Source organism: Protopterus annectens, chromosome 14.part0 (genome assembly GCF_019279795.1).
Source record: "Protopterus annectens isolate FY-2018-M chromosome 14.part0, PAN1.0, whole genome shotgun sequence".
In the NCBI taxonomy this organism is placed as follows: Eukaryota; Metazoa; Chordata; order Ceratodontiformes; family Protopteridae; genus Protopterus; species Protopterus annectens.
The window spans coordinates 90,556,841-90,584,749 of NC_056748.1; the positions used below are offsets into that span (position 1 = coordinate 90,556,841).

The following is a 27,909-nucleotide window of genomic DNA, read 5'->3' on the forward strand; positions in this document are numbered from 1 at the left end:
AATCATGCACTGCAATGGAAAATATTTTCTTCTTCCTGGAGGTAGGTAAAAAGTCATAGAAAATACATTGTGTTTAAAGGGATTGCTTAAGTTCTGTGGTTGGTCTGACTCCTGTGAGCTGAGTTATATATTTCCAAGTGAAAACAGCTAACTTACCATCATCCCAGGCAGGGATTACTGAACAACTTCTTGAAAAAATATCTAAGCCATAACTGCCTACTGGAGGAGAGTTATTGCAAAAACTAGTTAAAACTGTTAAGACAAAAATGATGCAATATCCATACTTTTGATTTTTTTGGTGTACCAAACTCACTGTCATCACTGAAAGCTAAACAGTTCAAAACAATGATCAGAGTCATACAATCTGCCTATACTTGACAGTTTAGTTTTACCACTTTATATTGGATTTACCATATTTAGGTTATTTTAATCCCATTTCATATAAAATACACACCATTTGTAAGAAGTTAATTTCTGTCCTAAGTGATTCACAGACACTTTCTATATCATCCTCTTTATATGCTTCCAGTTCTTTCTTGAGCCTGTCCAGGGTGAAAAATAATGAAGATTTAATTCAGAAATTACTCTATAACTGTATTAAGAATTTTTTCTGTTAACTGATTTTGTCAGCAAATGCTTACAAAAAAGGGAACTATTGCCTATGTGCTTGTATAAACTAATTTAATATGGCAAACACCAACAGCTTAAAGGAACCAGTTAATGGACTATATGAGGGGAATAATGTAGAAGGTCAACATGCAACACAGGCAAAACAAAAAACACACATCCAAGACTGTAATAAATTTAATCAGGGAAATACCAATTAATGTATAAAGAAAATTTATATTCTGTAGATTTTATATCAGATATGTTTAACTTAAATAGTGAAATGTAGTTAGATATTCAGAACTGCAGATATTCCGTAGAGAAGAGAATAAGTCTAATGCATTCCTCAATTAAAAAAGATATACCAAAAATTTACCGAACTTTTAATTTTCTTGATACATCAAAACTTCACAGAAAAAAAGACTTTTAACCAAAATTTATAAGGTAATTAAAACTAAGACTGATTATTGTAAAGATAGTTATTGGAAATACTTTGTAACGTTTAATACCTATTACCCTAGTAGAACTGAGAAAAAAGTTATACTTTCATCTTCTGTACAAACTGCAATGTCAATGAAATAGGTTCATAGGTAGGTACTAGGCTATTGGCCTTAGGGACTATACAAGCCTAGCCAAAAAGGTACCCTGGCTTTTGCCACCCACTAAAATTATTTTCCTGTGCCCCGGTCAAGCAGAGCCACAGAAGTGATCCCTGGGGTGAATTTCCTATTTCCCATCCAATTATCAAGATTTTTCTTGAAGAGTGCTAATGAGGAGGTCTGTTTGACATAGATAGGTAGTCTGTTCCAGAGTATGGAAAGTCTCTGGGACATAAATCTATCCTGCCAGCATGTTCTGTTTATTGTGCTGACAAGGTTTAGGTCCCTACAGTGTGTAGTTTGGAGGGATTGGGATTTCTTTAAGTGGAGCATGTCCAACAGCTCTGGGTATGACATAGCCTTGTATGTTAGGCAGAGGTCGCCTCTGAGTAGGTGATATGCGACAGAGTAAAGCTGGAGTTTTTTGAGACGGTCTGCGTAGGGTATCTGTTCGAGTCCAGTAATCCTCTTTGTGAAGTATTTCTGTGGCCTCTCCAGTTGTTGTAGATGTCTTGTGAGGTACATACCAAAAGGGGTGCTGTACTCTATAATGGGTCTAATGAGTGATGAGTAGAGGGGAACAATGACCTCTTTTTTTCTGGATGAGAAACCTTTTGTAATGAGGTGTGCCATGGAGAAGGATTTCCTGACCACTGTGGTGATATGATTATCAAAGGAGAGACTACTGTCCACCTGTGTCCCAAGGACTCTTATCACACTTTCAGTGTTAAGTAGACTACCACCTATGTGGTAGTTCATGGGTACAGAGTTTTTACCAAAGGGGATGACAATGTACTTTTTGGCATTGAGCTTCACGCCATGGCTTTGACAACAGGCATCTATCTCAGTGAGGCCCTTTTGTAGGATGTTGTTCTGCTAAATACTTGAGCTTTTGCTAGCTAAGATCTGCCTACAATCAACTGGACGTATAAGTGAATTTAAGTACACTTTTATCTGCACTTTTTCATATAGTACTGCATTTTATGTGTTTTTGTTATTACTGAATATTAATTGAACTGAAAATTGTGGCTCTCTGTCTCTACAGTTAGTTCCCACCCCACCCCCTCCCTGTTCTTCTTTTGGTGTTAGTCTTGGTGGCTTTGAAATTGCACGCCCCTCTTGTAAATTTGTATTTGAATAATCCTTCTGGGCCCTTCTCATTTTCTCAGTCAACTGAGTGCAGTGAGGTCATATTCTGATTTCAGGCACTCCTACTGTGTACAAAGAGAGCATTTGGGAAAAAAAAAACAAAATTTCTAAGTTTGTTTCCTGCCTTTTCTGTAAGTACTCTAGTCCACATACATATTTGCTGTATCCAGGACTATTTGTAAGCTTCTGAGCCCCCATACCTTTCTGTGTTGGAGAGAAGCCTTCTAGCTTAATTTTGTTTCTTATAACTAGCCATTTTTTTTAGTTTCACCACTCAAATCTGTTTCTTTGAGCTCAGCACTTGTTCAGATAAATAAGCTACAAGTTACTACAGCACTCAACTATCCTCACTTGTCTAGAGAAAAGCAGTTTTTAGTACTTAATAAATAAGCACCTATCCAGGCATGTCTAAGGGTCAGCTCCCTGTGTTTTCTCCTGTCTAACTGATGAATCTGGGCATCTTGGTGCAATGCAGAAATTGCCTCATGTACACAGACAACCCTCTCCTCCTACCACCCAACACTACAACCTGTGAGAGATGTCTTATATAGCCAAACTGGAAGCAAAGCTCTCTGCACCCAAGACTGGAGTAAACAGTCAAGAGGAGAAGGTAAATACTTGCACTACACCACACTCATCACATAGTCCCTCAAAATCTATACCACCAAAACACACACACAGAAATGCAAAACACACACCTACATTCACGGATGCTCACAATAAAAACCTGCCGAAGCAAGAGGGACCTCCAAAGCCAAAACACAAGCAAACTCCACCCCCAACACAACCCAAATGACACATAGCCCCACAATCTCAGTGTGCCACTCAACCACAGCCCATAAGGCATAACAATGTACCCAACACTCTAGTCACAGGTAATTATATAGTCAGGCACACTGATGTTCCACTCACCAGGCTAAACAAGGAGAAAGTTACTGTCAGCTGCCTGTCGGGTGCTAGGATCTGCCATATAACGCATACACTCAGGTCACTCCACAACAAGTACAAATATGACGCTGTCATTGTCCATGTTGGTGTGAATGATCTGAGATGTACCTCCCTGGACTACAGGAAAAGAGACATGGAGGAGCTCTCCAATCTTGTAGCCCAGGCAGGTATGACCCTAGCCCTGAGCAGCATCCTGCCATCACCCAGAATGATACCACAGTACAAGGACAAAATGATTGACTTTAACAACTGGCTAAGCTTCTGGTGTCATTCTAAGGGGCTCTAGTAGTTGTCTGCCTGGGCTGACATGATCGATAGACCACAATGCTTTGCCATAGATGGTCTGCACCTGTCGCCCTTGAGATTCCGGATACTGGCTAAGGCTCTTGCCACCCCTATAATGCCTTTTTTAGGCAAGGTTCAAATGACAAATTCACCACAATAACAGGTACAAGCAAGCAAAATCTGAGGATAATGCTACTCAATGCTAGAAGTCTAAACCTCAAAATGCACTCACTTGATGCACTCCTTAAAATGGAGAACATCGACATCTGTGCAGTGACAGAGACCTGGTTCAAAGCTCCAGAGAGCACCCCTGCATTACCAGGCTATAATTGATACCACACCTTTCGGCCACCTAACCCAGACCGAAGCACTAAAGGTGGAGGCATGTCCATATTCATTAAGGATATCCACACCTCCAGGCTAGTTGCACAGCATAATGCATCTGAGATTATCCAAGTGCAACTAACTCTGGGCAAGACCGCAATCCAAATTGTAGCTTGCTACAGATCCCCCACCATGCACCAGGATTCCCACTCCTCATTTCTTGATACACTGGAAAATATTAGGGTACAACTCAACACCCTAATAATGGGTGATTTCAACTACCCCACCATTAACTGGGAAAACTACTCATGTACCAACTCGTTTGCTCAACGTTTTCTGGAATTCATAAATTCCAACATCTTGGATCAAATTATTCACACCCCCACCAGAGGCAGCAAGATCCTAGACCTGGTCATTTTTAACATTGGCGACCAGTGCTCCACACCAGAGGTCAATTCCTCGTTGGTCAGATCCGACCACAAGCTAATCACCCTAGACATCCACATCCCGCCCCCACCCCCAGTTAGGGAAACCATCGTAAAAAACTTCTCCAAAGCCAACTTCACACTTCTTAAGACAGAAGTGGCAAACTTCATGACACCCATGCAGACGGACAATAGAGATACGACTGCTGAATCCGACACAAATGCACTTTATAAGCACTTACACGAGTGCATGGATCGTGCTATCCCTAACAGAACCAAGATGCTGTCCTCCAAAAAAAGGAAGCCAATCTGGTGGTCCTCTGCCATAAACAAACTCTACAACAGAAGGAAGAAACTGTTGCAAAAAAAGAGTAAAATCCCATGACTGGAGGAGCTCCCTCGTCAGCCTCAGTAAGAAGCTGAGATCCCTCATAAAATCCTCCAAAGCTAACTATGAAAACAAAACTGCCACTGACTCTAAAGACAACCACAAAGCTTTCTATAGCTATGTCAAGAATCTCAATTTCAACACTTAGATCTGCTCTGAGTTACAGCACAATAGCACTAAATATACAGAACCAACTGATATTGCCAACATCCTGGCAGATAGGTTCAGTGCTAACTTTACCCCCCTTTCACCCCATAGAGGGCCCATCTCTATACTGGAAGAATGCAAAGTTCCTGTAATCATGGCTGCACAGGTAAAAAACACACTCTCCAAAGCCAAGAACACAGCATCCATGGGACCTGACAATATCCCAGGTTGCGTTCTACACGAACTACAGAACGAAATGGCACCCCATCTAAGTACCATGTTCAATCATAGCCTCACCTCAGGCTTTGTGCCCACTGAATGGCGCACCGTGACGGTTATCCCACTCCACAAAGGGGGAGCCACAATGGATCTCGGGAACTACTGCCCCATTAGCCTGACGAGCCTGGTCTGCAAGGCTATGGAACATATCATCATGGAACTCATAAACAAAGACATTAGTAATCTCCAAACTCTGGACCCCACCCAATTTGAGTTTGTAAAAGGCAGATCATGTCTCCTAAACCTGATAGACGTCTTTGAAGTAGTCACCAAAGCCATAGATGAGGGTAAGGTGGTTCACACAGCCTATCTAGATCTTGCCAAGGCTTTCAACACCATCCCCCACTCTGGCATTATAGATAAACTCACTAAACTAGGTATAAATCCCTATGTGACAAGATGAGTTGCCAACTGGCTCACGGACAGAACCCACACTGTGAAAGTAGCAGACTTCAAATCCAACTTCAGATCAGTGTCAAATGGAGTACCACAGGGTTCAGTCCTGGGTCCTCTCCTGTTTGGTATCTACTTCTCTGAAGTACAGGCTAATACAGAAGGTCTTTGGCTAACGAAGTTTGCAGATGACTGCATACTGGGAGCCATAATCGAAACTCCTAATGATGTTCCTCCATGGAAATTTATACATAAAGCTTTTATTACTCCCCATAAATTAGAATTAATATCTAAAAAGAAAGTTGGTTGTTGGAGATGTGGACTGAATATTAAAGCTAACTGGCAACATATGTGATTTGCAAATATAGAGTAATTGAACCATTTTGGAATGATGTCAGTTCTTTTTTACAGGCATTATTCACTGATAATTTCATGTTAAATAAATTGTTAATTCTGTTTAATACCCCACTTCCTGCATGTGTCAATAAAATTGATTATCCCATCCTTTGGAGACTCTTGTCATTTGCGAGAAATGTGATCATAGAAAATTGGAAAAGTGTTTCAACTCCACCAATTAAATAATTCCTTAACATTGTAACCAAAACCTATTAACTGCAGATTCTTTCAATCAAGGAAGGAGCCACTAGAAAGATCTCTTCTTTAAATTTGTGGATGAAACAAAAGAATCTGTTAAATAAATGAAAATTAACTAATCACTAATGAAATACAAATTATTAAAATGATTGAACCTGTTATATTTCTTATATATGCAGACACCTTGTAAATAGTTGATGTTAATAATGTTCTTGGTTATTGGTGTTCTTTTGTTTTATGTTTTTATACTATCTGTATACATAATGTTATGATACTGTTTGTTTTTAATTTATAATACTCAATAAAATATTCAGAAAAAAAAGAAGTGTAGGAAAATATAATGGTAATCACAAAATGGAAACTGTATAGAGCTGTACAGAAAAACAGTATCTTACTTATTTCTAAGAGGTTTTAATGAAAACAAGCAATGAGACACACATACATCTATCTGTACATCTATGTATATCTATATCTAATATATATATATATATATATATATATATATATATATATATATATATATATATATATATATATATATATATATATATATATATATATATATATATATCCATGTGCTCTTTGTTGAGCAGGGTAGAATGCTGATCCAGCTGGACCATTTTCTGACTCTCCCTGCAAAAATATTTATTTTTATTTGTTGCTTTTAAACAGTACATGGCAGTAGCGATAACACAGTAACTATGAACTCATAGCATAACTGAAGGAGATTGCAATATAATTCAAGGGACATGGGTAAGATTTAATTACACTAATTTGATATATATATATATATATATATATATATATATATATATATATATATGATAGGAGCTGCAATGATAATGCAGAGACATGGCTAAACATTACAAGGTATAGAGCGAATCTAACCTACGTATATCTGCATAAAGTACAGCTGTACTTAATGGTAGATGTCCAGCTGAACACTGTAGCAGCATTATTAACAAGTTGGGATGTCCTGCCATAGACGGCTGTACTTCCAGCCAGGATACCAAAGCCTAGATGTCTTCTTCTCATTTAGTATTACCAAAGCATACCAAGGCTATGAATTATAAGGGACGTATGCGAGCAAAGTATTTCAAGAATTTTGTGACCCAGCCAGTGCGGTAAAAAATAACAAATTAATTGAAAGTACATGTAAGCCATAAGAAGGGAGAAGACAGGCATTGCACCTTGGTTTGATACAGAAACTAAGAAAAGCAGGGAAAGGAGGTGGGATGTATTACTCAAAAGTGATCAGTGTGACATCTACTGTTATGAAAAGTTTTTACACAGCTGTACAATGTCTTTCGTAGGATCACTGATGTAGTACTACTAACAAATGGACAGAGTCCTAAAGCTTTCTAATGCTTTCTAAGTCTCAAGGGTGGAGGAATGAGGATTTGAGCTAGAATCTAAAAATCCTTGTAAAAGATGGACCTAGCAAATTTAGCTCTACCCTAGAAAATATATTGCAATGCTTGGCGAAGCTATGTACAGAACATCCAATAGCACCCTGTAGAACAAATTTGGATTCTAAATATTTAAAAAGGCATCTAAGGAAGCTACAGCTTTGGTAGACTGAGCCTTAACCAAACCTTTAAATTCTTTTACTTAGGGATAACAAAATGAGATAGCAGAAAAGATCCTCTTTGAAATTGTCTGAAGACAGAAGACCCAACTTCTTGTCCTGAAGGGAAATAAAAAGTTGGTCTAATTTTCTGAGAGACTTGCTAGTAGAAAAACTTCTCTAGCGGTTAAAGGACTTCAAAGTAAAAATCAAAAGACAAATAAAATAAGCAACAGAAGTCCAACGTCCAATAGTTTAATAAAAACACAAGAAGCACAAATTAATAAAGCAAAGCTTTTGAGTACAAGACTCTTTTTCAATGCATCTTGCATTTTGGACGTTGGACTACTAGTTTTTATTTTATTTATATTTCTGAGAGACTTGGTTATGTCAATATAAAACCTAAGTTGCATGTCAACATTTAAAGAGTGGAAAATTCCTTCTCCCCTGTTTTGAAGGGAGGGACAAAGGTAGGAAGGCTGACAGTCTGGTTCAGATAGGGCTCACTGATCACCTTAGGCAGGAAATAGGAGTTAGTTCTAAGGGTAACCAAAAACCAGAAATCGAGGAGAAGCCATGTTGCTCTAAAACCCTTTTGTCAGAAGAAAGAACCACCAAGAAGGAAGTCCTTCAAGTGAAAAACTTGACAGAGGTGGAAGAAGCAGGCTCAGAAAAAGAAAGGGTTAGTTTTTCTAAAATATAATTTAGGTCCCAAGGAGGAAGAACAGAGTTTCTAGGTGGTCTGAGGTGAAGGTCACCCTTTACAAACTGATTGACCTCAAAATATGAAGACAATGACAGATAAAAGGTAAGGCATGCAGAAATAACTGACAATGAGTTTTAACAGAAGATTATGCCAGACCTGAGATAAGCCACTCACACAAGTAAGAATAAATGCAAGATATAACCACTAAACAAGGGTCCTGATCACTTTTGACACCAAAAAGAAAATGTATTCCTTTTGGAAACATAAGATTTTCTAATAGCAGGTTTTCTAGCCTGTGTAGCACTTCCTCAGAAAACAGTGCCTAAAGAAAATCAAAATGTGATCATCCAATCAGTTAGATTTAGAGCCTGTAGGTTTGCATGAATGACACAGCCATTTTGCTGTGTGAACAAGTCTAGCTTAAGTTGATGGGTGTATATTAGGCTAATGACCTCTGGTGCCTCTTTAAGCCTGGACTTGTATTCCATAAGCCTAGCAATGCATCTTGAGAGGTAACTTGTATTAACTGGCCTGGGTTAGAAGAAAAAGAAGGGGGGGCAGTGCTGTCTGGCCAAAAGTGAGTCATCAGCAAGATTTTTGGTGGCCCCCTCTTGAGATTGAGAAGAACATTGAAAACTAGAGGTAGGGGAGGGAATGCATACAGGATTCTCCAGTTCATGGAAAAAGACATGTCATCCATTTTACAAGCCTATGGGCATGAAATTATGAAACAAACAGACTGAGCTACCAGTTCCAATTGGAGGAAAAGAGAGCTATCTGAGGAGTACCACACTGATGGACAATCTGTAGGAAGACTTCTCTGTTTAACACCCATTCATGAGGGTCTGTGTAGAATCTGCCCACTTAATCTGCCACTGAACTTCTCACTGTGGGAATATGCAGTGGTAGCAAGGACAAGCTGTGCTGTACGGCTATGTCCCAAATATTCACTGCAGGTCTGCAAAGGTTGCAGGATTTTATTCCACGTCGCTTATCTACCACGTAACTGTGATATTGTCTGTAAATACTCAGAGAAGGCATGGAAACCAATGGTGATGTAGGGGTTGTAAGGCTACAATCAGCTCCTTCACCAATGGTGATGTAGGGATTGTAAGGCTACAATCAGCTCCTTCACCAATGGTGATGTAGGGATTGTAAGGCTACAATCAGCTCCTTCACCAATGGTGATGTAGGGATTGTAAGGCTACAATCAGCTCCTTCACCATTGGTGATGTAGGGATTGTAAGGCTACAATCAGCTCCTTCACCAATGGTGATGTAGGGATTGTAAGGCTACAATCAGCTCCTTCACCAATGGTGATGTAGGAATTGTAAGGCTACAATCAGCTCCTTCACCAGTGGTGATGTAGGGATTGTAAGGCTACAATCAGCTCCTTCACCAATGGTGATGTAGGGATTGTAAGGCTACAATCAGCTCCTTCACCAATGGTGATGTAGGGATTGTAAGGCTACAATCAGCTCCTTCACCAGTGGTGATGTAGGGATTGTAAGGCTACATTCAGTTCCTTCACCAACGGTGATGTAGGGATTGTAAGGCTACAATCAGCTCCTTCACCAACGGTGATGTAGGGATTGTAAGGCTACAATCAGATCCTTCACCAACGGTGATGTAGGGATTGTAAGGCTACAATCAGATCCTTCACCAACGGTGATGTAGGGACTGTAAGGCTACAATCAGATCCTTCACCAACGGTGATGTAGGGATTGTAAGGCTACAATCAGCTCCTTCACCAATGGTGATGTAGGGATTGTAAGGCTACAATCAGCTCCTTCACCAATGGTGATGTAGGGATTGTAAGGCTACAATCAGCTCCTTCACCAATGGTGATGTAGGGATTGTAAGGCTAGAATCAGCTCCTTCACCAATGGTGATGTAGGGATTGTAAGGCTAGAATCAGCTCCTTCACCAATGGTGATGTAGGGATTGTAAGGCTAGAATCAGCTCCTTCATCAATGGTGATGTAGGGATTGTAAGGCTACAATCAGCTCCTTCACCAATGGTGATGTAGGGATTGTAAGGCTAGAATCAGCTCCTTCACTAATGGTGATGTAGGGATTGTAAGGCTAGAATCAGCTCCTTCACCAATGGTGGTGTAGGGATTGTAAGGTTAGAATCAGCTCCTTCAGTAATGGTGATGTACGGATTGTAAGGCTAGAATCAGCTCCTTCACCAATGGTGATGTAGGGATTGTAAGGCTAGAATCAGCTCCTTCACCAATGGTTATGTCAGCTCCTTCACCAGTGGTGATATTGTAAGGCTAGAATCAGCTCCTTCACCAGTGGTGATGTAGGGATTGTAAGGCTAGAATCAGCTCCTTCACCAGTGGTGATGTAGGGATTGTAAGGCTAGAATCAGCTCCTTCACCAGTGGTGATGTAGGGATTGTAAGGCTAGAATCAGCTCCTTCACCAGTGGTGATGTAGGGATTGTAAGGTTAGAATCAGCTCCTTCACCAGTGGTGATGTAGGGATTGTAAGGCTAAAATCAGCTCCTTCACCAATGGTGATGTAGGGATTGTAAGGCTAGAATCAGCTCCTTCACCAATGGTGATGTAGGGATTGTAAGGCTACAATCAGCTCCTTCAGCAATGGTGATGTAGGGATTGTAAGGCTCCAATCAGCTCCTTCACCAATGGTGATGTAGGGATTGATCAGCTCCTTCACCAGTGGTGATGTAGGGGAATCAGCTCCTTCACCAGTGGTGATGTGGGGATGTAAGGCTAGAATCAGCTCCTTCACCAGTGGTGATGTAGGCACAATGGTGATGTAGGGATTGTAAGGCTAGAATCAGCTCCTTCACCAGTGGTGATGTAGGGATTGTAAGGCTAAAATCAGCTCCTTCACCAATGGTGATGTAGGGATTGTAAGGCTAGAATCAGCTCCTTCAGCAATGGTGATGTAGGGATTGTAAGGCTCCAATCAGCTCCTTCACCAATGGTGATGTAGGGATTGTAAGGCTACAATCAGCTCCTTCATTTCTCTGATATTTTATTTATCCTTTTGTTGACTAGATTAGTCACACTAGGCTAGTAGCCTGTGCTCAGGGGAAATCCAAGGTGGTATTTATATTACTAGGGGAAATTTGACAAGGACATCAGGGAACTTTCCCTACTCGTTGGTTCATGCTCATCCCATTCCTAGCACAGTGGTGTGAGAAAGGTGTGAGAGGAGGAGGAGATGGCAGAAAACATGGGGTGGAACTGCAGCCCTGTTATTGATGCTGGAGATTTTGTACAAGATTCGAGGATGTATATCAGCAAAATTTGATTGTGGAATCTGAGAGTGGAGAATTGTTAAATGAAGGCTGTATAATCACAACCCTTTATTAGGGAAGGTTGCGGGATGATTTATTTGGTGAAATGATACTGCAGACAGCCTGAAAGTGGAAAGGAGGTTTTGTGGAGAGTTATATTGGACAAAACACAGAAAGAGGAAGTAGATTCTATCTTGAAGGGAAAAAGTAAGGGGAAGAAATTATAACACAAGGAGAAATGTTGTAGCGAGAATCTAAAATAAAGAACACAAAGAACTGGCAACATGAGGAGAAATGTTGTAGTGAGAAACCAAAATAAAGAACACAAAGAACTGCTAACACGAGGAGAAATGTTTTAGTGAGAATCCGAAATAAAGAAGAGAAAAAACTGGTAACATGAGGAGAAATGTTGTAGTGCGAATCTAAAATAAAGAACAGAAAGAACTGGTAACACAAGGAAAAATGTTGTAGTGAGGATCCAAAATAAAGAACAGAAAGAACTGGTAACACGAGGAGAAATGTTGTAGTGAGAATCAAAAATAAAGAACAGAAAGAACTGTTAACAAGAGGAGAAATATTGTAGTGAGAATCCAAAATAAAGAACAGAAAGAACTGGTAACACGAGGAGAAATGTTGTAGTGAGAATCAAAAATAAAGAACAGAAAGAACTGGTAACATGAGGAGAAATGTTGTAGTGAGAATCAAAAATAAAGAACAGAAAGAACTGGTAACACGAGGAGAAATGTTGTAGTGAGAATCCAAAATAAAGAACAGAAAGAACTGGTAACATGAGGAGAAATGTTGTAGCGAGAACGCAAAATAAAGAACAGAAAAAACTGGTAACACGAGGAGAAATGTTGTAGCGAGAACCCAAAATAAAGAACAGAAAAAACTGGTAACACGAGGAGAAATGTTGTAGTGAGAATCAAAAATAAAGAAAAGAAAGAACTGGTAACACGAGGAGAAATGTTGTAGCGAGAATCCAAAATAAAGAACAGAAAGAACTGGTAACACGAGGAGAAATGTTGTAGCGAGAATCCAAAATAAAGAACAGAAAGAACTGGTAACACAAGGAGAAATGTTGTAGTGAGAATCCAAGATAAAGAACAGAAAGAACTGGTAACATGAGGAGAAATGTTGTAGCGAGAATCCATAATAAAAAACAGAAAGAACTGGTAATACGAGGAGGAATGTTGTAGTGAGAATCCAAAATAAAGAACAGAAAGAACTGGTAACAATAGGAGAAATGTTATAGCGAGAATCCAAAATAAAGAACAGAAAGAACTGGTAACACGAGGAGAAATGTTGTAGCGAGAATCCAAAATAAAGAACAGAAAGAACTGGTAACACGAGGAGAAATGTTGTAGCAAGAATCCAAAATAAAGAACAGAAAGAACTGGTAACACGAGGAGAAATGTTGCAGCGAGAATCCAAAATAAAGAACAGAAAGAACTGGTAACATGAGGAGAAATGTTGTAATGAGAATCCAAAATAAAGAACAGAAAGAACTGGTAACACGAGGAGAAATGTAGTGAGAATCCAAAATAAAGAACAGAAAGAACTGGTAACACGATGAGAAATGTAGTGAGAATCCAAAATAAAGAACAGAAAGAACTGGTAATACGACGGGAAATGTTGTAGTGAGAATCCAAAATAAAGAACAGAAAGAACTGGTAACACAAGGAGAAATGTTGTAGTGAGAATCCAAAATAAAGAACAGAAAGAACTGGTAACATGATGAGAAATGTTGTAGCAGGAATCCAAAATAAAGAACAGAAAGAACTGGTAACACGAGGAGAAATGTTGTAGTGAGAATCCAAAATAAAGAACAGAAAGAACTGGTAACACGAGGAGAAATGTTGTAGTGAGAATCCAAAATAAAGAACAGAAAGAACTGGTAACACAAGGAGAAATGTTGTAGAGAGAATCCAAAATAAAGAACAGAAAGAACTGGTAACACGAGGAGAAATGTTGTAGTGAGAATCCAAAATAAAGAACAGAAAGAACTGGTAACACGAGGAGAAATGTTGTAGTGAGAATCCAAAATAAAGAACAGAAAGAACTGGTAACAGAAGGAGAAATGCTGTAGTGAGAATCCAAAATAAAGAACAGAAAGAACTGGTAACACGAGGAGAAATGTTGTAGCGAGAATCCAAAATAAAGAACAGAAAGAACTGGTAACATGAGGAGAAATATTGCAGCGAGAACCCAAAATAAAGAACAGAAAAAACTGGTAACACGAGGAGAAATGTTGTAGCAAGAACCCAAAATAAAGAACAGAAAACACTGGTAACACGAGGAGAAATGATGAAGTGAGAATCCAAATTAAGAACTGGTAACACAAGGAGAAATGTTGTAGCGAGAATCCAAAATAAAGAACAGAAAGAACTGGTAACACGAGGAGAAATGTTGTAGTGAGAATCCAAAATAAAGAACAGAAAGAACTGGTAACAAGAGGAGAAATGTTGTAGCGAGAATCCAAAATAAAGAACAGAAAGAACTGGTAACACGAGGAGAAATGATGAAGTGAGAATCCAAATTAAGAATTGGTAACACAAGGAGAAATGTTGTAGCGAGAATCCAAAGTAAAGAACAGAAAGAACTGGTAACACGAGGAGAAATGGTGTAGTGAGAATCCAAAATAAAGAACAGAAAGAACTGGTAACACAAGGAGAAATGTTGTAGTGAGAATCCAAAATAAAGAACAGAAAGAACTGGTAACAAGAGGAGAAATGTCGTAGTGAGAATCCAAAATAAAGAACAGAAAGAACTGGTAACACGAGGAGAAATGTTGTAGCGAGAATCCAAAATAAAGAACAGAAAGAACTGGTAAAAAGAGGAGAAATGTTGCAGCGAGAATCCAAAATAAAGAACAGAAAGAACTGGTAACATGAGGAGAAATATTGCAGCGAGAATCCAAAATAAAGAACAGAAAGAACTGGTAACACGAGGAGAAATGTTGTAGTGAGAATCCAAAATAAAAAACTGGTAACACGATGAGAAATGTAGTGAGAATCCAAAATAAAGAAAAGAAAGAACTGGTAACATGACGAGAAATGTTGCAGCGAGAATCCAAAATAAAGAACAGAAAGAACTGGTAGCACGAGGAGAAATGTTATAGTGAGAATCCAAAATAAAGAACAGAAAGAACTGGTAACACGATGAGAAATGTTGTAGAGAGAACCCAAAATAAAGAACAGAAAGAACTGGTAACACGAGGAGAAATTTTCTAGTGAGAATCCAAAATAAAGAACAGAAAGAAATGGTAACACGAGGAGAAATGTTCTAATGAGAATCCAAAATGAAGAACAGAAAGAATTGGTAACACGAGGAGAAATGTTGTAGTGAGAATCCAAAATAAGGAAGAGAAAGAACTGGTAACATGAGGAGAAATGTTGTAGTGAGAATCCAAAATAAAGAGCAGAAAGAACTGGTAACACGAGGAGAAATGTTGTAGTGAGAATCGAAAATAAAGAATAGAAAGAACTGGTAACACAAAGAGAAATGTAGTGAGAATCCAAAATAAAGAACAGAAAGAACTGGTAACACGAGGAGAAATGTTGTAGTGAGAATCTAAAATAAAGAACAGAAAGAACTCATAACACGAGGAGAAATGTTGTAGTGAGAATCCAAAATAAAGAATAGAAAGAACTGGTAACATGAGGAGAAATGTTGTAGTGAGAATCCAAAATAAAGAACAGAAAAAACTGATACAACGAGGAGAAATGTTGTAGTGAGAATCCAAAATAAAGAATAGAAAGAACTCGTAACACGAGGAGTGAGAATCCAAAATAAAGAACAGAAAGAACTAGTAACATGAGGAGAAATGTTGTAGTGAGACTCCAAAATAAAGAACAGAAAGCACTGGTAACACGAGGAGAAATGTTGTAGTGAGAATTCAAAATAAAGAACAGAAAAAAATGGTAACATGAGAAGAAATGTTGTAGTGAGAATCCAAAATAAAGAACAGAAAGAACTTGTAACACGAGGAGAAATGTTGTAGTGAGAATCCAAAATAAAGAGCAGAAAGAACTGATAACATGAGGAGAAATGTTAAAGCGAGAATCCAAAATAAAGAACAGAAAGAACTGGTAACACGAGGAGAAATGTTGTAGTGAGAATCCAAAATAAAGAACAGAAAGAACTGGTAACACGAGGAGAAATGTTGTAGCGAGAATCCAAAATAAAGAACAGAAAGAACTGGTAACAGGAGGAGAAATATTGCAGCGAGAATCCAAAATAAAGAACAGAAAGAACTGGTAACACGAGGAGAAATGTAGTGAGAATCCAAAATAAAGAACAGAAAGAACTGGTAACACGATGAGAAATGTAGTGAGAATCCAAAATAAAGAACAGAAAGAACTGGAAACACGACGGGAAATGGTGTAGTGAGAATCCAAAATAAAGAACAGAAAGAACTGGTAACACGAGGAGAAATGTTGCAGCGAGAATCCAAAATAAAGAACAGAAAGAACTGGTAACACGAGGAGAAATGTTGTAGTGAGAATCCAAAATAAAGAACAGAAAGAACTGGTAACATGATGAGAAATGTTGTAGAGAGAACCCAAAATAAAGAACAGAAAGAACTGGTAACACGAGGAGAAATGTTCTACTGAGAATCCAAAATAAAGAGAAAAAAAATGGTAACATGAGGAGAAATGTTCTAGTGAGAATCCAAAATAAAGAACAGAAAGAACTGGTAACACGAGGAGAAATGTTGTAGTGAGAATCCAAAATAAAGAACAGAAAGAACTGGTAACACAAGGAGAAATGTTGTAGCGAGAATCCAAAATAAAGAACAGAAAGAACTCGTAACACGAGGAGAAATGTTGTAGTGAGATTCCAAAATAAAGAACAGAAAGAACTGGTAACACGAGGAGAAATGTTGTGATGAGAATCCAAAGTAAAGAACAGAAAGAACTGGTAACACAAGGAGAAATGTTGTAGTGAGAATCCAAAATAAAGTACAGAAAAAACTGATACCACTAGGAGAAATGTTGTAGTGAGAATCCAAAATAAAGAACAGAAAGAACTGATAACATGAGGAGAAATGTTGTAGCGAGAATCCAAAATAAAGAACAGAAAGAACTGGTAACACGAGGCGAAATGTTGTAGCGAGAATCCAAAATAAAGAACAGAAAGAACTGGTAACACGAGGAGAAATGTTGTAGCGAGAATCCAAAATAAAGATCAGAAAGAACTGGTAACACGAGGAGAAATATTGCAGCAAGAATCCAAACTAAAGAACAGAAAGAACTGGTAACACGAGGCGAAATGTTGTAGCGAGAATCCAAAATAAAGAACAGAAAGAACTGGTAACACGAGGAGAAATGTTGTAGTAAGAATCCAAAATAAAGAACAGAAAGAACTGGTAACACGATGAGAAATGTAGTGAGAATCCAAAATAAAGAACAGAAAGAACTGGTAACACGATGAGAAATGTAGTGAGAATCCAAAATAAAGAACAGAAAGAACTCGTAACACGATGGGAAATGTTGTAGTGAGAATCCAAAATAAAGAACAGAAAGAACTGGTAACACGACGAGAAATGTTGCAGCGAGAATCCAAAATAAAGAACAGAAAGAACTGGTAACACGAGGAGAAATGTTGTAGTGAGAATCCAAAATAAAGAACAAAAAGAACTGGTAACAGGATGAGAAATGTTGTAGAGAGAACCCAAAATAAAGAACAGAAAGAACTGGTAACACGAGGAGAAATGTTCTAGTGAGAATCCAAAATAAAGAACAGAAAGAACTGGTATCACGAGGAGAAATGTTGTAGTGAGAATCCAAAATAAAGAACAGAAAAAAATGATACCACGAGGAGAAATGTTGTAGCGAGAATCCAAAATAAAGAACAGAAAGAACTCACAACTCGAGGAGTAATGTTGTAGTGAGAATCCAAAATAAAGAATAGAAAGAACTCGTAACATGAAGAGTGAGAATCCAAAATAAAGAACAGAAAGAACTGGTAACATGAGGAGAAATGTTCTAGTGAGAATCCAAAATAAAGAACAGAAAGAACTGGTAACACGAGGAGAAATGTTGTAGTGAGAATTCGAAATAAAGAACAGAAAAAAAATGTTAACATGAGAAGAAATGTTGTAGTGAGAATCCAAAATAAAGAACAGAAAGAACTGGTAACACGAGGAGAAATGTTGTAGTGAGAATCCAAAATAAACAGAAAGAACTGATAACATGAGGAGAAATGTTGTAGTGAGAATCCAAAATAAAGAACAGAAAGAACTCGCAACACGAGGAGAAATGTTGTAGTGAGAATCCAACATAAAGAACAGAAAGAACTGATAACACAAGGAGAAATGTTGTAGCGAGAATCCAAAATAAAGAACAGAAAGAAATTGTAACATGAGGAGTGAGAATCCAAAATAAAGAACAGAAAGAACTGGTAACACTAGGAGAAATGTTGTAGTGAGAATCCAAAATAAAGAACAGAAAGAACTGGTAATATGACGAGAAATGTTGTAGTGAGAATCCAAAATAAAGAACAGAAAGAACTGGTAACATGATGAGAAATGTTGTAGCGAGAATCCAAAATAAAGAACAGAAAGAACTGGTGACACGAGGAGAAATGTTGTAGCAAGAATCCAAAATAAAGAACAGAAAGAACTGGTAACACGAGGAGAAATATTGTAGTGAGAACCCAAAATAAAGAACAGAAAAAACTGGTAACACGAGGAGAAATGTTGTAGTGAGAATCCAAAATAAAGAACAGAAAGAACTGGGTAACAGGAGGAGAAATGTTGTAGTGAGAATCCAAAATAAAGAACAGAAAGAACTGGTAACACGAGGAGAAATGTTGTAGTGAGAATCCAAAATAAAGAACAGAAAGAACTGGTAACACGAGGAGAAATGTTGTAGTGAGAATCCAAAATAAAGAACAGAAAGAACTAGTAACACGAGGAGAAATGTTGTAGTGAGAATCCAAAATAAAGAACAGAAAGGACTGGCAACACGAGGAGAAATGTTGTAGTGAGAATCCAAAATAAAGAACAGAAAAAACTGGTAACACGTGGAGAAATGTTGTAGTGAGAATCCAAAATAATGAGCAGAAAGAACTGGTAACACGAGGAGAAATGTTGTAGCGAGAATCCAAAATAAAGAACAGAAAGAACTGGTAACATGAGGAAAAATGTTGTAGCGAGAATCCAAAATAAAGTACAGAAAGAACTCGCAACACGAGGAGAAATGTTGTAGTGAGAATCCAAAATAAAGAACAGAAAGAACTGGTAACACGAGGAGAAATGTTGTAGTGAGAATCCAAAATAAAGAACAGAAAGAACCGGTAACACGAGGAGAAATGTTGTAGTGAGAATCGAAAATAAAGAACAGAAAGAACTGGTAACATGAGGAGAAATGTTGTAGTGAGACTCGAAAATAAAGAACAGAAAGAACTGGACAGGAATGAAGTTTGGCACAATTAATGACTCCATAGGATGTAGAGGCTCAAAGGTATGAACGTCTATTCTTAACAAGAAGGAGACATTTTATGGCATTATATTTGAGAATGGGATGCTATGGAAAATTTTCTGGGAGAATATGAAAAGAAAAAGAACGACAATCCTTGGAACTTATATGTGGTTAAAACATTTTATAAGGAAATAAAGAAGATACATCTGCATTTATGAAATGAAGAAAAGAAAGAGACTCTGAAAAGACGTGTGTAAAGAAGTTATGGACATTACAGAAGTCTGTGATAACAAGGGCTTATGGACTTGTGGACAGGAGTGTAATATTGTGTTAAAAATGGAAAGGGATAACATTTTACATATTCCTAGTATGATAAATGTGGAAGGGAATAGAGGTGTAGTAAAATATTGGGGCCACCCAAAACGTTTTTTTTTTCTGTGAAAAGGATGATCATTTGAAAAGAAACTATGATAAAAAGAAATGCTATATATGCAGGGAAATGAGTCTTAATGCAACAAAATATGAATTGAAATGTTTTAAATGCAATAAAACTGGGCATTTATGGATGAATAAAGAAGTTATGCCTTACAATAACGTTCCATCTGTGTTGTTGATCCTCGTTTAGTCATGACTCCTGGGTAGTCGGTTCCGACATCGGAACTGAGCTGGCCATCTTCCAATCTCGTGGCAGCCACAAACTCTCGAGCTAAACTCTTACCCACAATTCCCCTGTCCCTGTTACCTCAGATCGAGTTTGCAAGTCGAAAAAGAAGTAGAGGCTACCTCTGGTCAAATGACCTAAAGAAACAGGATGATGAGATCCATTATAAGCCTCAGGAGGGGGAAGGAGGGAGGGTCGTAATGACTGAACGAGGATCAACAACACAGATGGAATGTTAGGGTAAGACATAACTTCTTTATCTGATGTTGTTAATCCTTGTTCAGTCCTTACTCCTGGGACAGAGTCCCCAGCTGCCTTTATTCCTGGGAAGCTCTCATTGAAGGACATTCCGGAGCACCATAGAACCAAAAAAGGCTCTTCCTCTGGAGGCCAAATCCAATTTGTAATGATTGATGAAGGTATGAGGTCTAGCCCAAGTTGCAGCTGCACAAATGTCATTTAAAGAAGCTCTAGCATGGAAGGCAGCAGAAGTTGCTACTGACCTTGTAGAATGAGCCCTTACAGATGTAGTTATAGGAATATTGTGCTTTTTGTAAATAAATGTTACGCAGTCTTTCAACCATTTAGCCAATGTGACCTTAGAAACAGCACACCCTAATCTAGGTCCAGAAAAGGCCAAAAATAACTGGTCTGATTTGCGAGAAGGCTTAGTTCTGTTCAGATAAAAACATATTTGTTTGTGGACGTCTAGGGTATGTAGGCAATACTCTCCTCTGTTTGAATGATTGGGGAAGAAAACTGGCAAATCAATGGTTTGGTTAACAGACATTGGAGGGATTATTTCTCAGTGATACTCTGTCTTTATGAAAAATCAAGTATGGACGTTTGATGCACAAGGCATGAAGTTTGGAAATACGTCTGGCAGATGTAATGGTGACCAGGAACAACGTTTTCCATGATAGAAATTTGAGGTTGTAAGAGGAGGCTGGTTCAAAAGGTAACGTTGTCAGAGCTTGCAGAACTAATGACAGGTTCCATGGCTGAGTTGGTTCTCTGAAAGGGCGTTTCAAATGAATTACACCTTTTAGGAAGGTCTTACATAGCTTGTGCGACATAAGGGAAGAATCATCAAAACCACTGTGAAAAATTAGATGTGGCAGCTAAGTGAACTCTAATGGTAGATGCTGATAGTCCCAACTGAAAAAGATTTGATAGGTATTCCAGTACTACCGGCACTGGAGCTGAGTAAGGGTCCATTTGTTTTTCTTTTAGTCAAATAGTAAACCTCTTCCACTTGCTGAGGTATGTATTCCTGGTGGAAGATTTATGAGATACAATAAGTATGTCACGTACTGGGGAAGAAAGGTCATTCTGCCTGGCAATCACAGGAAGTGGAGGAGCCAAGCTGTGAGCTTCAGGCTGTTCAGGTTGGGGTGAATCAGGTTCTGTGGATGGGAAATCAGCTCCGGGGTTGGACTGAGAATCCATGGTTGATCTAGTAGGTGAGGCCATAGAAAAGGAAAACAAATTTGATGAGGCCAATAGGGTGCTATGAGGATTACTTTGCTCTTCAACTGGCAGGCTTTCTTCAGGAACTGAGGAATGAGGGGAAGAAGGGGAAATGGATAAAGCAGACCCGAGGGCCAGTCGTGAACTAGAGCGTCCCTGGGTGACTGTCCCTGAGGGAGAATCAGGGCAAAGTACTTGCTGCATTTGTAGTTGGTTGGGGATGCAAAGAGGTCGCAGCAAGGGTGACCCCAGTGGTTGAAAATCTCTACCGCTATTAAAGGATTCAGGGACCACTCGTGAGGTTGTAGAATGCACCTGCTCAATCTGTCTGCTATCACGGAACTCCCAGGAATGTGTGTTGCTATCAGAAAGCGGTTGGTAGCCATCGCCTATTGCCATATCCTCATGGCCTCCAGACAAAGTGGGTAAGATTTGGTTCTGCCTTGTTTGTTGATGTACCAGACTACTGCCATGTTGTCTGATTGTATTGCAATAGTCCCTGATGGAAGGAGGGAATGGAATGCTTGCAATGCTAGAAGCACTGCCCTCAGTTCTAGGACATTGATATGCAGATGGGCCTCTAAATCTGACCATATGCCTTGGACTGTCTTTCCCTGAAATAGCCCCCCCCACCCCATCAGGGAGGCATCCGTGGTCACTGTAGCCTTGGGTTGTTGGGGTGTGAAGGGGTGAGACCATTGTAACAGGTTCTGTGACATCCACCAAATTAAGTCTTGTTTGCATCTTTGAGTTACCCGAATATTGAATGATAGAGGGTACTGAAAAGGGTACCACTGGGTGAGCAGTAGCCATTGTAGGAGCCTCATGTAGAATCGCGCAAGGGGGACAATGGTAATGGAGGCTGCCATGGACCCCAACAGCTGGAGAACAGAATGCGCCGTGGATTTTTCCAGGGGAAGAATTGGTATGAGCTGCTCTTTTGTCCTGTGAATTCTGTGCTCTGGAATAGATGCTTTGCAATTTTTGTGTCCAAAAGGACCCCAATGAATTCTATGGACTGAGACAGGGTCAGGTTGAACTTTTGCCAGTTTATGGTTATGCCTAGCCTTTCTGCAATGTGAAGAGAGTATGCCGAGGCTTCTTCCAATAGACACCTAGTGGGGGAGGTAATGAGCCAGTCGTCTAGATATGAAAACGCCTGAAACAGCTGTGACGGCTGCCATGCACTTGGTGAACACTCAGGGGGCTATTGAGAGTCTGAAAGGCAGTACTCGGAACTGATAATGACTGGCTCCTACACGGAAGTGAAGAAATCTTCTTGATGGTCTGTCCACCTTTATGTGGTAGTATGCATCTTGAAGATCTATCGAGCCCATCCAGTCAACTTTTTCCAAGAGTGGAAGGACAGACTGTACCATGACCATCCAGAATTTCTGTACATTTACAAATTTGTTTAATACACTGAGATCCAAAAGTGGTCTCCAGTCCCTGGTCTTTTTTGACACCAAAAATAGTCTTGAGTAGAATCCGGATCCTATCTGGTCTGGGGGGACTATTTGGATGACTCTTTTTTGTAGCAATTTTTATATTTGATCTGCTGCTTCTTCCCTTTGACTGGGTGGAACGTCAGGTAAGTTTCTTAGGGGAACAGGACAAAGGTCGAAGGGGATATGATAACCTCTGGTTATTATTTTTTGTACCCAAGAATCAGTGGTGATGGTTAGCCAGGCAGAAGGGTACAAAGAGAAACGACCCCCATCCGCTTCCAGAGGTAAGCAGCTGGGCCACTCTTCAGGAGCACTGGTAGGATTGGCCAGAGAAAGAATCTCAGGAACCCTGGTTACGTGGACCTCCTCTGCCCCGAAAGGGGCATCTTCCATTGGAGTTTCCCCTTCTGCCCCGGGAGAAAACTCAGCTCGTGTGTCCCAGAAAGAACCCTGTGATTTTTTTGTGCCACATCTTTCCACTCTTCTGGTTCCTAGAGTAACCATGTTGAGGAGAAGAGAAGCAGACACCCATGGCAGAAAGTGTCTTACCATCCTGTTCACATCTAGCCAGTGCGTCTTTTACCTTGGGTCCAAAAAATGAAGAGGCTTCTATGGGAACATTCAAGAAGGAAGCCTTGATGGGTTCCGCGAAGTCACACAGGTGCATCCAGGCATGCCGTCTCAGGACTATACCTGCACCCGCCTCTCTAGCTGCTCCTTCTGATGTGTGAGAAATCATATGCATAGAGGAGTTGGATACTGATTCAAGGGTGGCTAACTGTGAGACCACTTTGTCACGGACCTCATCAGACACAGCTCTGGCCAAAGTTTCAGAGAGCTCAGAAATTAAGTCTCTTTGAAGCCTGGTGAAATGTGCCATATAATTCAGGGACCTAATTGCAAAGGTCGCGGATGAAAAAACATGCTTCCCTAACCTGTCCACTGCCCGGGACTCTTTGGAGGGCGGATGGACAGTCTGGCTCTCTTCTGCCAGCTCTTTCTTAGTTACAGCAGCCACCACCATGGCATCTACTGCAAAACCTTTGGACCAATGGGGATCAGTATCCGGTGGGGACAAAATTTTATCTGGCCTCCGGGGAATGGCTTCAACAGTGTCAGGAGCCTTCCATGCATGCTGCACAATGAACCGGACAAGTTAATCGGCAGGTGGAATAACCCAAGAGGTAGGGGGCCGGGTACGAAAGGCCTGCAGGAACACAGACTCTTCAGAGGATGGGTTGGAGGGCTGTCAGTCGCCTCTCTGTTTCAGGATTTCAAGGATGTCTCCAAAGGACACCTCAGAGGGTGACCGAGGGGACCCTTCCCCATCATCAGTGTCTGTGTCTTCTGTGAGGGACACTTCTGAGGAGTCCACGGGCTTCCTCTTGCATGTACTCTTGTGATGAACTTCCTCGGGGGGGATACTGGGGAAAACAGCGTAAAAGGAGTCTCCTGTGGGAGTGTGTCCTGAGACTCTTGTGCCCGGTGTCCGCTGGGGGTGGCTTGTGTGAACTGCGGCCCAGAGGAGGATGGGAATTCTGACAGCACAGGGTTGCCTACAGAGGCAAGAGCCTTCTCTGTGACTCAAAAGGCTGGCCCACCTGAGGAGGGGTGGGAACCCACAGCCGGGGATGGCTGTGAAATGCAGGAGTACCAGCACCACACGTCTCTCCGGCCACAAAGGCAACTGCGGTTCCATACTGAGATCTACAAATGGAGCCATTGGGAGGGAAGTCTGTGCTATGGGAAGGGGCTTCAAGGCAGATGATGAAGGAGGAGTATAAGTAGGAGTCTCCGGAGAAAAATGATCACCTCCATAGGAAGAATAGGTCCTGGAGGGTGGGATTACTCTGGCCAAAAGCAACTGATCCACAAGGTGCACCACATCATGTTCAGAAAGGCTTCTAGTGGATCTCATAGACATAGCTGAGGGGGAGTCAGGTCTATCCGAATATGGGGTATATTGAGTGCCCACAAAAGGGTTTTTAGATGGAGAATATTTTGTCCTGGGTAGTAAAATAGGGAAGGACCTTATGTGTCGTCCACAGCTTCAGGCTTCAGTCTGTTAAAACACAATTTATTGATTGTTTAAAAAGTGAAGCTGACAACATGTAAACTTCACTGGAATACGGTGAACTGAAAATAATTAAATATCCAAGCAATTGTCATCCACAGCTTCAGACTTCAGGCTGTTAAAACTCAATTTATTGAAAGCTTAAAAAGTGAAGCTGACAGGAATGCAAACTTCACTGAAGTACTGAAATAATTAGCCTAGTAATTAACATCCACAACTTCAGGCTTCAAGTACAGTTAATAGATGCTTTGTAAACAAAGCTGGCAAAAACATATATTTCACTGGAGTGTAAAAAGCTGATGAAATTGTCCAAACGATAAGCGCTTTCGGCAAATGCCTTCTTCAGATCGTATAAAAGTATGGTTAGCTCTTCCTGTTTATAAAGGAAACACAATCAAGAGCTGGTAGTTGATTGTCTTTGGTGTTCTTAAAGGCACAGGACAAAATAAATGTTTAAAGTGGAGGTTTGTCTCCTATATGTAGTTCAATGATAAAAATGCTAGAATCATGTGTTAATGTTTGGTAAGTTCCTTCTAGATTTTAGAACAGGTCTGAGAGGTACTATTGTATTAAGACCTGGGGGTCGATTGGCTCTAAAATTATTGATCCAAAAGACCTCTCTCAATTCTGTCCTGTTATGGACATCTCCTTCCCTGATGTTTTGGGTGACCACTTCCACAGCTTTAAACAAGAAATTATGCGTAGGATGGACCAATATGTTTGCTGCTAAGGCATTGTGTGGAACTTTCTGATCAATGTCTCTAACATGTCGTAGAATGCGATCCTTTAGTCATTGGTCAGTTTTACCAAGGTAAAAAGCTTGGCATTTACGACAGGTAGCCAAATAGATTATGTGGCTAGTAGTACAATCAGCATAAACATCGAAATGAAAGTTACGTCCAGATACTGGATGAAGAAAAGTATTACTAGTATCTAGGTAAGAACAAGCTTTGCACCTGCAGCATTTGAAAGTACCTTTGCGGTCTGATAGTGGACCACCACGTTTAAAGCCATCTTTATGGCATAGTAATCTCTTGATATTCTTTTTATTCTTATAAAGAAACCTAGGTCTCTCTCCAACGATGTTCTTTATTTTGTCATCCGCTGTCAGAATCGGCCAAAATTTTCTGATCACTTCACAGACCTGTCGATTGTCCGAACTGTAAGTAAGCATACATCTAAGTTGTTTAGGTGTTGTGTCATTAGACTGTCTTCGTGATGCTTGTTCAGACCTCTCTGAGTAATAAGGTTGACCTCTTTGCTTTCTATAGGTTTGCACCTGTGAAACTGATGGAAAATTATTTTCCTGGTAAGCCCTATCCTTCAGATAACTACGTAGATTGGATTGCTCTTCCAAGAATTCCTCCTCATCAGTACATAGTCTTGAGACTCTTAAGATTTGATTATCAAAGATGTTATCAAAAATATATTTTGGATGCATGCTCTGCCTATGTTCGAAATGATTTTGCCAGGTCTCTTTCCTATGCACCCCAGTAGAGAGACCTTGGATTGGATGTAAGCGTATCTTAACATCCAAGAAATCTATAGTTGAGGATGAGTGTTTCATTTTGAACTCAAGGAAGTCAGTGCTGTTGTTAATAAAGCTAACAAAAAGATCCAATTGGTCAATACCTCCATAAACATCAAAAAACATCATCCACAACTCAGCCAAGACCAAGTTTGAATAACTGTTGGCACATGGAGTTCCCATGGCCACACCCCAGGTTTGCAGATAAAAGGTATCTCCATACATAAAGATGTACTTGAGGACTAATTCCAGCAGGGAACAAAGAGGTTCTGTTGTTAAATTATGTCTAACCAGAAAATCATGTAAGGCCCTCAGGCCATACTCATGGGGGATCACAGTAAAGAGACGGGTTATGTCTATATTTACAAGTACAAGGCTGAGTGGGAGTTTAAAACAATCTTTAGTGATGGAAATATCTGGAAGAATGAACTTGTCTATTATGGGCGATTTGTGGATGATGTTTTTTGTTTATGGAAAGGAGATATTGACCAATTAGATCTTTTTGTTAGCTTTACTAAGACTTATCTGTCTGCATAGGACATCTTGTTTACACCCTGTATTTTCTTTGTGAAGAACCTCTGAGGTCATGCCTGCTGAAGTGCCTAATCAAGTACATGCCAAATGGTGCATTGTACTCAATTACTGGTCTAATGAGGGCTAAGTACAGTGGGACTATTAATTTCCTTGGATCTGGATGACATACGTTTACGTATAAGTTGTACTAAATAGAAGGACTTTCTCACCACTGTGGACACATGGTGGTCAAAGTTTAGGCTACTATGTGTCTGTGTACCTAGATCTCTCACCTCTAAGTCCACTCTTACGGGTATGCTATTGATGTTGTAATTTACAGGGATATTTGATTTCCCAAAGGGTATGATAATGCATTTTTTCCATTTTAGTTTTAGGCCACTGTTCTTGCACCAATAATTAGTCTAATCTAGCCCCTCCTGAAGGATATCTACATTAAGGAAGATTCAGTGGTTGCAGTCATTGGCAAACTTTGTCATCCAGAGGCCTTCCACATTAGCCTTGACTTCAGAGAAGTATATACCAAACAGGAGTGGTCACAGCACAGAGCCCTGTGGCACATCACTAGTAACTGACCCCTTGTTGGATCGGGATTCACCCATTTTAACCACATATGTCCCGACCATGAGCCAGCTGGCTATCCATCTGGTGATGCAGGGATTTATGATCAGTTTTGTGAGTTTATTTATAATATCAGAGTGAGGAACTGGGTCAAATGCTTTGGCCAGGTCAAGGTAGGTGGTATGTACTGTTTTACCCACATCAATGGCCTTAGTGACTTTCTCAAAGAAATCCAGCAGATTCAGTAGCCAAGACCTCCCCTTGACAAAGCCGAACTGGGTTGGGTCCAGAGTTTGGAGGTTTCTTGTGTCATTATTTATCAGGTCCATGATTATTCTTTCCTTGGCTTTACATATAAGACTAGCCAAACTTACGAAGCTACAATTTCACAGGTCAGTAGATGGTCTCCCTTTATGCAGAGGGATGACTGTTGTTATCTAAGGAATGACTGTCACTATCTTCCAATCTATCACAACAAAGCCAGTTCAGAGGCTGTGGTTTAATACATATCCTAATGGGCCTGTTAA

At 39.9% G+C, this 27,909-nt stretch overlaps 1 protein-coding gene across 1 annotated transcript in view; it reads right to left on the reverse strand.

Moving 5' to 3' along the window:
• Positions 1–421: 421 nt before the first annotated feature.
• Positions 422–27,909, reverse strand: part of CCDC172 (coiled-coil domain containing 172) — a 401,371-nt gene continuing 373,883 nt past the window's right edge. Inside the window, exon 5 of the mRNA XM_044055529.1 lies at positions 422–542. Within this exon, the coding sequence (XP_043911464.1) occupies positions 422–542 (121 nt within the window). The remainder of the gene's footprint in view (positions 543–27,909) is intronic.